This window comes from Bos taurus, chromosome 29, assembly GCF_002263795.3.
Source record: "Bos taurus isolate L1 Dominette 01449 registration number 42190680 breed Hereford chromosome 29, ARS-UCD2.0, whole genome shotgun sequence".
Lineage (NCBI taxonomy): Eukaryota > Metazoa > Chordata > Mammalia > Artiodactyla > Bovidae > Bos > Bos taurus.
This window is the reverse complement of record NC_037356.1, coordinates 26,786,572-26,796,730: the sequence shown is the minus strand read 5'-3', so window position 1 is coordinate 26,796,730 and position 10,159 is coordinate 26,786,572. Positions and strand designations below refer to the sequence as shown.

The 10,159-nt window shown below is 37.0% G+C and overlaps 1 protein-coding gene across 2 annotated transcripts; it reads right to left on the bottom strand.

Moving 5' to 3' along the window:
- Nucleotides 1–219: 219 nt before the first annotated feature.
- OR10D5 (olfactory receptor family 10 subfamily D member 5) lies at nt 220–9,910 on the bottom strand. 2 transcript variants are annotated; one of them, XM_005226783.3, is made up of 2 exons: nt 8,954–9,910; nt 220–351 (listed from the first exon to the last, which is right to left on the bottom strand). In XM_005226783.3, the coding sequence occupies exons 1-2, from the start codon at nt 9,849–9,851 to the stop codon at nt 272–274; spliced, it is 978 nt and encodes a 325-aa protein (XP_005226840.2). In that variant the 5' UTR covers nt 9,852–9,910; the 3' UTR covers nt 220–271. The 2 variants fall into 2 exon arrangements, with proteins under 2 accessions (XP_005226840.2, NP_001377627.1); NM_001390698.1 differs by lacking the exon at nt 220–351 and having other exon boundaries at nt 8,919–9,851.
- Nucleotides 9,911–10,159: the final 249 nt, after the last annotated feature.

The window sequence follows — 10,159 nt, the reverse complement described above, 5'->3', positions numbered from 1 at the left end:
ATACTGAAATGGGTTGCCATTTCCTCCTCCAGGGGATCTTCCTGACCCAGGGATCAAATCTGCATCTCTTATGTCTCCTGCAACACCTGGGAAGCCAATATTCTGGGGAAGATGACCGAAACAGGGAGGGAGAGGGTTGATGCATAAGGTAGGCTGTGGCTGAGGAACACAGCGCAGAGCACAGTGAAAAACATTGAGATGAGACTTTCTAGGCCCTTAATCGTCCCTTTTTTCTCTTATCACCCAGTCAACAGATTTTCAGTTGGGTTTCTCATTGGAAACTGGATTGCCTCCACTGAAGGAAGGGTGAAAACTCAGACACTGTTAATGACAGGCATTGGGCCAACAGGAGCAAATCACCAAGAGCTCAGTCATTGCAGCAACATCTATCTAGGAACAAATAACCAGAGAGATGATCAGAAATGAAAATTTACTCATGTAAGTGACTTTAAAGGCACTAAAATGTCCTCAGAGATAAAAGATAATATGAAGGAAAGTGAGATATGTTGTCAAACAGTGAATGTTGAAATGAGGGTCGGTTTGCTCTTATCTCTTTAAGATACAGTCAGATGATCTCACAGTCGTGTGATTAGAGCACAGTCATTATGTTTTCCTGTCATCTGCTCCCCGGGACATGTGCTGGCCTCTGACTCATTGGTACTGTCTTGTATCCACTTCCAGATCTTGACATTAATTACTGTGCACCCTTTTAAAATTATTTAGAAGTCCTCTGGAGTCATCCTGTTGTCAACATTTCTTCCTATCTCTTACTTTTCACTTTTTCCCATCTAGGCTTTATCCTCTTTAGGCAAAGAAAGCGAAAAGACACAGATTTTTCAGTGTATTTATGCTCCAATGAGTCATACCCACCCCTTCCTTTAAAGTTGAAAGGTTTTACCACTGGTCATTACAGAGTGTTCAAAAAGCAAATGTATCAATAGCTTATTAAGATATAAAAAAATAATAAATCTCGGGCTTCTGATTCTAGAACAAAGAGTAAGTACATACTGAAAGTGTGATCTATTTCTCTACACACAGAAATTATAGGAAAAAATATAGTAAGTATACATCTTCAGATGAAAATAATGAAGAAGAATTCTCTACAAACAAGAAACAGCCAGGACACCCATAGTACCGATCTGACCTGGGGCCAGAGCTCTACAACCCAAACTCCAGGCCAGAGCCACATTTCAAAAAGGACCAGCATTAATATTACAAAATCATCACCATTCAGCAAAGAGTCACAATTAAGAACTGTTTTATCAGCTTTCTCATCAGCTATTCAAAAGAACAATATTCTGAAAAGACACACACAAAAACCTTAAAAATCAGAAGTACTTATAAATTAGGAAATAAAAAATAGTAGGCCATCAAAAAGAATTTACAATAAAAATATCAAAGAGAAAATTAGACAGATAATATTATTAGGAAATAAGAATAGGAAATTCTAAACAAAGGAAAGAAAAGTTGTGAAAAGAAATCATCAGAAATCTTATATAAATAATATTATTGAATTTAAAAATTCAATAATATATGACTGAATAAAGGACTAAAGAGAAAAAATTACTGAACCAGAAGATTTAACTTTGAAAATTATCTAAAATATATCACAAAAAAAAAAGAAAAGAAAATATAAAAGCCGATAACTTCTAAGCATTTTCTTTTAGAAGTTATTTCCCAGTTTTCTGAAATTTTTAGGACTGCATCTGCTGTTGTTCTCCCACCCTCTGATTTCAATCTTAGGACTTTCCTTAGAAACCTTTCTTTTCATTTTAGTGCTTTTACTGCTGAGAGTATGTTGAGAGCTCCCCATGCTTCCTTCTGTTTATCTTTATCTGTGGGCTCAGAAGAGTACAATATCAGGTGTTCTTACGTCAGGAGAGAACAATTACTAGAAGATCCATTCAAGAGAATTACTGTTTCTTCCTTTTTAAAAAACTGCATAATGGTCTTATGAGGTGCTAATGATGAAAAAAGAATGAGAAACACAAAATATTATTTTTAATCCAGTAAAAATTCCACTTCCCAGAAATGACCACTGTTAATAATTTTGGTGGGCATCTATCAAGCACACCTATATATGCCCACACTTACACAGATTTACACGCGTGAAATAATATTATAGTTATCATCCTGTACTCTAATTTTTCTATTCCCTGAACTATTTTTTTTTCACATCAATAAATCTAGATAGCCATCTTAATTAATATGGCTACCAAAAAATCCATTTTATGGCCACAGAATGTATTTAATTCACTAACAGAAAATGTAGGAGATGCAGGAGACCCAGGTTCAATTCCTGGGTCGGGAAGATCCCTTGGCAAAGGAAACGGCAACCCACACCAGTATTCTTGCCTGGGAAATTCCACGGACAGAGGAGCCTGGCAGGCTACAGTCCATGGGATTAAAAAGAGCAGGACATGACTGAGCACACAGCCACATGATCATGAACTATTACATTTAACCATCCTCTCAATTGAGACCCTTATTTCATAAGGGTATTTCATCCATATGCATATAATCTCAGTTTCTTCCCTGCTTTAGAAAGGCAATATAACATAGCAATACTCTCACATCTTGTCCTAAAGTATTATTGCTTTATCTTAAAAGGAAGACCTCAAATTTTATTTTTTTAAGCATTTATTTAGGTTAAAACTTTGGGCATGAACTTTTTTAAAGGCAAAGAAAAGAAACTCATATTTTAAAATAAAGCAGTTGAAAAGAGGTGTTTAGAAGGCAACCTGAAATAAAGAAAATTACAGATCCCCTTTCCCAGTGGGCTATGAGGGGTATCCATCCTATTTAAGAAGGTGGGAAGAGGAAGACAGAGAGCCACCCCTGCTTCTTTGCTTACCCAGTTACTCGCATCCTTCCAAGAGCAAAAGGAGAAGCATGTAGGGCTCCATAGCGACCCACTAGGACTTGTATTTATTTAAAAGAGACAAAGTATTTCAAAGCCTTTGTTTAAATGGGGAGCACATTGGAATAGTAGACTTATACTATACCTTCATGAGTATGGGGAGAAGAAGAAAGCAATTTTGCCTAATAATACATATCTAGAGTAATTTATATTTCCAGAAGAATAAAGATTCACATTTAAATACAAAAATGAACATAACAAATTATCAACTAAAAGCCAATTAGAAAACCAAACATTTTAGACATTAAAGGATGCATTTTAGAGGATAGGAAAATTTCTCCATTCCAGATGGATGTCCTAAAAATTTCCATTATTAAAGTAATGCTTACAAGACAAACTATAAAAATCAAAGACAGAAATGCAGCACTATGCGTTTTATTAAAACAGAATTTTGTGAATGTTTTTATTTAACATTTTTTCAAAAGGGGGTTGACAAAACAGAATGGTATCGATTACTACAGTTAAAGAAAAAAGGGGAACCTTTTCTCCCTTTCATTTTTTTGAGATTCCCTTTGCTAGCAATTGCTAATAGAAGCAGCAAGATTTTCAAGGCTAAATTCAAGAATTTAACCAGTTAGTGCAAAGAAAATCTTAAAAGTTTGAATATGAGAAATAGTAGGAGAATAAATGAAAATAAATGAAACAAAAATATAATTGTTCATACTTGCAACCAAGGATTACAGTGGAGGAAAAATTATTAAACTGTTTCTTGCATTCATCAGTTTCAAGTCTACTCAGCACTTTGAGCTTGGAGAATAGAAAGATTTATATTTATGTCAGAACTGTTTTAGGGGAAAAAAAGATGAGTTATGTGAAACCAGCATAGAAAAGGAAAAGAGAGAGAGAAAGATAGGAGCAGTTCAGTTTCTGCCTCTGAAACTAAGTAAGACAAAAGTACAAGTGCTTCTCTCCTTCCAAAACACAGAACTTTCCGATTTAGTATAAATTTTTTCAATATTTATGTCATGACAAAGTAATAATATTCTGTAGCTATCAAAGTCCCTCTGTTGTTTCCTTTTGTTGAAACTAATACTTGGTATCATGTCATCAACACAATTTCTATGCAAAGTTAATTCCCTGGGGCTTCTTAATAAAGGAGATCAAGTCCTTTTCTATGACAAGGAAAATGTTCAGTTCTCTTCTCAGTTAGCTGGGAGTTGGAGGGGGAATACACGTATTAATATCAGAGTGGGGGTTTTTTGGCTTCTGTAAACAAGATGAAGGGCCCTGTGACCTCTGCCAGCCATTTTCATCAAGCCTTTCTCTCTTACCTGTATTACCTCTTGTATCTAATCTCTATACACAAACAGTGCATATAGTGACACCAACATGTAACAATCACTGATTTGAAACCGCTGCTCCAGAAAGATATTCACACACGGTAGTGTCATCAGGAAGCCATGAGCTTCACAGACCTCTCTCCCACAGTTCTAATCATTTCAACCATTCTTTATCCTATCAATTCAATTCTGAGATCTTTTTTTTAGACTATCTCCTTTTCAAACATTTTTCTTTTTTTAACACCAAAACCACTTTGTATTGGGGTATAGCCATAAACAATGCTGTGGTAGTTTCAGAAAACAGTGAAAGGACTCAGCCATCTTTTTTGCAGCCTAAATCGGTGCAGAGAAGAATCTAGCTCATCAGTGCCCCAACAGTGTCATCTTCTGGCCAATATGAGGAATTTTACCTTGCTTCAGAAAGTGAAAGTCCCTCAGTAGTTGACTCTTTGCGACTCCACGGACTATACAGTCCATGGAATTCTCCAGGCCAGAATACTGCAGTGGGTAATTGTTTCCTTCTCCAGGGGATCTTCCCAATCCAGGGATTGAACCCAAGTCTCTCTCATTGCACCCAGATTCTTTATAGCTGAGCCACTAGGGAAGCTTTGCTTCAGAGGCCAATCTCAAGGGCTGAATTCTAAACAGAGAGCACAGTTGTTCTCACCAGGAAAAAATGAAAGGATAATTAAATGACATGAGAGAAGTGTTACTTAATGCTATTGTGGTGATCATATTGCACTATATAAATGAATCAAATCAGCACATACACCTTAAGCTTACACAGGGTTGCATGGCAATTATATCTTAATTTTTTTTTTTTTCATTTAAAAAAGAGGTAGTACTGCAAATGGTAGTCATTGCCTCACCAAAATCAGAAACTAGGAGGCCTCTGGGCACCTTTTTCCCCCTTCACCCATGACCACATGCTTCTAAATAATAGTTCCTATGGACAGGGAGGCCTGGTATGCTGCGATTCATGGGGTCGCAAAGAGTCAGACGCAACTGAGCGACTGAACTGAACTGAACTGATGATGGTACACAATTTCAGATGTGAAAGAATGCTTAAAGATAATCTAGTCCAACATCTTCATTTTATAAATGTTGGAAACCAAGGTCACAGAATAAAAGGACTTGTTCAGGACCACACAGGGTATAATTATTAGTGCAGCCAGGTAGAATCCAGATGTTTTCCTGGGTCCTAATTAAGTGCTTTTTTACATTATGAGTAAAGTGTTCTCATAAAGTAAAGTGTTTCTATTCTTTCCTATTTCCTCATCCAAAATCACCTTGAATAAATCACCATCATTATTACATGCCTTATGGATGTGCACATACACACATTTCCACAAAAGGATGTGGTCAGGGAAAGAATCCATCAAAGTGAGCCCTGCCAACATCAGTATTCAGGATGGCTGTGGGCATACTCAGGCTTTTACCTCACCTTGAGGAACAACATCCTGAGAGGTTTAACACTGCCAGGAAAGAATTCATTAAAATTATTCAGTCAGCCTCTGATCAAAAAACTAACATGCTCTGGAGGGAGGTAGGGATCAGTACCTAGTGTTGCTAAAATATATTATCTGAAATATCCAGTTTTCAACAAACAATTAACATACAAAGAAACAGAAAAGTATGATCCGTAGTGCAGGGGAAAAAAATGTCCTTATAAATATGTTCAAATAACTGATCAGATCAGTTGCTCAGTCGTGTCCGACTCTTTGCGACCCCATGAATCGCAGCACGCCAGGCCTCCCTGTCCATCACCAACTCCCGGAGTTCACTGAGACTCACGTCCATCAAGTCAGTGATGCCATCCAGCCATCTCATCCTCTGTCATCTCCTTCTCCTCCTGCCCCCGATCCCTCCCAGCATCAGAGTCTTTTCCAATGAGTCAACTCTTCGCATGAGGTGGCCAAAGTACTGGAGTTTCAGCTTCAGCATCATTCCCTCCAAAGAAATCCCAGGGCTGATCTCCTTCAGAATGGACTGGTTGGATCTCCTTGCAGTCCAAAGGACTCTCAAGAGTCTTCTCCAACACCACAGAAGCCATAATTAAAGAAGCAAAGGAATGTGTAATGACAATGTTAAATCAAATAGAGAATATCAATGGCTAAAAATTTTAAGAACCAAATGGAAGTTCTGGAGTAGAAAAGTACAATTACTGAAATAAACAATTTATTAGAGGGAATCAATGGTAGACTTAAATTGGCAGAAAAAAGAATGAATAAACTCGAAGATAAACTGGTGTATATATATATATATATATGCATGCAATATATATACATATAATTGTAATATACTTTCCAATAATAGCAAACAAGAGTTGGGTGGGAGAGAGTCTATATTGGGCAAAGAAAATGACATGATAACTCAAAAGCACAGAAACGAATGGTGAAAGCCAAAAATAAGTAAGAAGGTTATTATAACAAAAGTTATAAATACACATTTGCTTTACATACTTCCCCCAGTTTCAGTTTCTTGAAAACCATGAAATTATATAAAGCAATAATTATAACATGTTTTTTTGGAATCGTAGCATTCATAGATGCAATATGTCTAACAATAATACCACAAAAAGAGGGGGAAATGAATAGAGATATATAGAAGTAGTGTCTCTACATTGCTCTGGAATTTATTTAGTATACATTTGAAACTGATTGTGATAAGTTAAGATACAAGATGGTAAGTCCCAGAGCAACTATTAAGGTAATAAATCAACAAAATAGTGAAAAACTCATTAAGTAAATCAAAATACTATTTCATAAAGTAAATTTTTAAAGTGAAGGAGAAATAGAGGAACAAAAAAGACACAGAATGAGGCATAGAAAACAAAAAACAGGTAAAATAGCAAATATAAATCCAATTATATCTATATTAACATTAAAATGTGAATGAATTAAAATTCAACCAAAAGGCAGAGATCGTCAAACTGGAGCAGAAAAAACTTTCCCTAATACAGTCTGTCTACAGGAGACACACTTGAGATTCAAAGATACAAACAGAAGGAAAACAAATGCATAGAAAAAGAGATATCATGCAAATAGCAACAACAAGGGAGTTGAAATGGTTAAACTAACAGACAGAATAGACTTTAAAACAAAAAATGTTACTAGAGATAAAAAGGAATATTTTATAATGATAAAAGGCTTAATCTGCTAAGAAGATAGTATAATCATAAATACATATGTATTTAATAATATATGGTGACCTCAGAAACTATAGGAACTAGGGATTTTAGACACATAAGAGATGGGGGCAGGTGGTAAGGAACCTGCTACAACATGGATGAACCTTGAAAACACGCTAAGTTAAACAAATCAGTCACAGAAAACACATTTTATGTGATTCTATTTATATCAAATGTCCAGAACAGGCAAACTTATAGTTATAGAAAGTAGATTAATGGTTGCTTAGAGCTGAAATTGATGGAGGTAATGAGAAGGTGATCTGTAAAACATATACGATATCTTTTTGTGATGATAAAAATGTTCTAAAATTGACCATGGTGAAGGTGGACACTCTGTGAATATATTAAAAAATACACTGACTCCTATAATTTAAATGGGTGAATTCTCTGGCATATGCAATATATCACAATAAATCTGGTTAAAAATTGTGGCAATGGAAAAGGTTCGATACATTATTGAAATAAACCAGGATTATAAACATATATATATAAAATATGATTTCAAATGTATAAATACACATATGTAGATAGATATATGGATGACATAGGTGTACATGAAATAGTTGTAAACAGGATTTTATAAAATTTAGTTCCAATTTAGTCACTCATTAAAGAGAGAGTAGAAATGTCAGAATGTTAATGGTGATTATTATTTAGGTGGTAGGGTTAATTTGTAATTTCTAGTCACTTTACTTTTTTACAGTTTTCCTATTTTCTTCAAATCTATTTATTTTCAAGAGGAAAAAAATTATTACTATTTTTGAGGGTCCAGGAATTCTGGAAGTCAAACTCCGTCTTTGATTTAATGTAGAAAATCTGCATTCATACTACAGAATTCAAAGCACGGTTGTAAAGAGCAGATACACTGACCTAAGTCTAGAGGATCAACGAAAATACCTGTCACTAGATAGAATAGCACATTTCTGATTTCTGAAATGTAACTGAATTTCTTTATATCAGACTTAAGTACATAACAGGCATCACAGCATAGATGACGAAGTGATAAATTTAATGGAAAGAATTGAGTAGACAACAGATTTTTTTTTTGGAAAAATGAAAACTACTTCATGCAAATTGAAAAGAAGTTGCTGGAAGAGGTAAGCATGTGTGCTGTAGTTATGACAATACAGAGGCAACATTATTAGCACAAAGTTAAAACCCTTGCATTCACATCTTAGCTCAGCAAATTTCTATCTCAGAGACACTGCAGGAGTGCCTTAACCTCTCAGTGCGTTAATACACTCCTCTGTATATTGGGATAATAATATCTACTGTATATGAAAATTCTCATAATAACATATGTCAGTGTTAATAAAGTGCATAGCATAGTACCTGGCACATTTTAAGTGCCATAAAGATTTTCTTGAATACAAATTTATATAAATATATACATGTTTAATGACAAAAAATTCCATTCAACCTATTTATCCCAAATGCCACTTAGCCATTCACCCCAGCTGGTTTCAGAGACCACATGCCCAATATAAATGCAAGGCAAATCTGTAAGCACAGATAATGACATAGTATTTTATGCTCCACAAGTATGTACTCCTTGGATTAGTGCTTTTCTCAGAGCCAACTTCATATCCTTGTTTCTCAAGCTGTATATCAAAGGATTCAGGGAAGGGTTAACAATGTTATTGAACAACGGAACCACAGAATCCAGCCAAGGGCTGGAGGCAGGCCGGAGATAAATGAGGATCACAGGTCCATAGAAGAGCAAGACGGAAGTCAGGTGGGCACTGCAGGTGGAGAAGGCTCTGTGCCTGCCTTCTGAGGAGCTGATTCTCAATATAGAGATAACGATGCGAGTATAAGAAGTGAGGACAAGAAGGAAACACAGGAGTGCCACAACACCTACGTTGGTGACACTCACCCTGTGAGCTAGAGAGGTGTCTGCACAGGCCAGGGACAGCACCACCGGGATGTCACAGAAGAAATTGCCCACCTCCTTGGGGCCACAGTAGGGTAACTTAAACACAAGAAATGTGAGGACAGATGCATGCACACTGCTCCCTATCCAGGTGCTCAGAGTCAAGATGGCGCACACCCTGGGGTTCATGATGGCCGTGTACCGCAAGGGGTGACAGATGGCGGCAAAGCGGTCATAGGCCATCACGGTGTACAGGAAACACTCCGTGCAGCCCAGGAAGTGATAAAAGAAGAGCTGGCAGGTGCAGCCCTGGTAAGAGATGGTCTGGCTTCGCCCCAGTAGGTAGAGCATCATTTTGGGGGAACTCACGGAAGGGAAAAAGATGTCAAACACTGACAGGTTGCCCAGGAAGAAATACATGGGGGTGTGGAGGTTGGAGGAAGTGAGGGTGGCCAGGAGAATGAGCAGGTTCCCCACAAGAGTGAGCAGGTAGAAGGCGAGGAAGAAGACAAAGAGCGGGTGTTCCAGCCCCTGTGTGTGAGGGATTCCCGTGAGGAGGAACTCAGTCACTGGAGTGTGATTCCTCATCTTCACATCTAGTCACACCTGGAAGGTCAGACAGCGGTCTCACTGAGATGGGCTTTCCCCAAAACACTAATACCTGCACAGGACCCACGGGAAAGGGATAACATCTATGTATTATACATAAAAACCTTCTAGATGGGAGTCAGTCCAGTCCTTACTATTTAATGAGTGACATTCAGCCATTTATTTGTCATTTGTTTCCTCAGAAGGATAAGAGATGACACAACAGACAGAATAGACTAGAAAGCAGAGAATAAATCCTACACTTGGATTTATCTGAGTTTCAATTCCAAATCTACTCCCCACTCTGT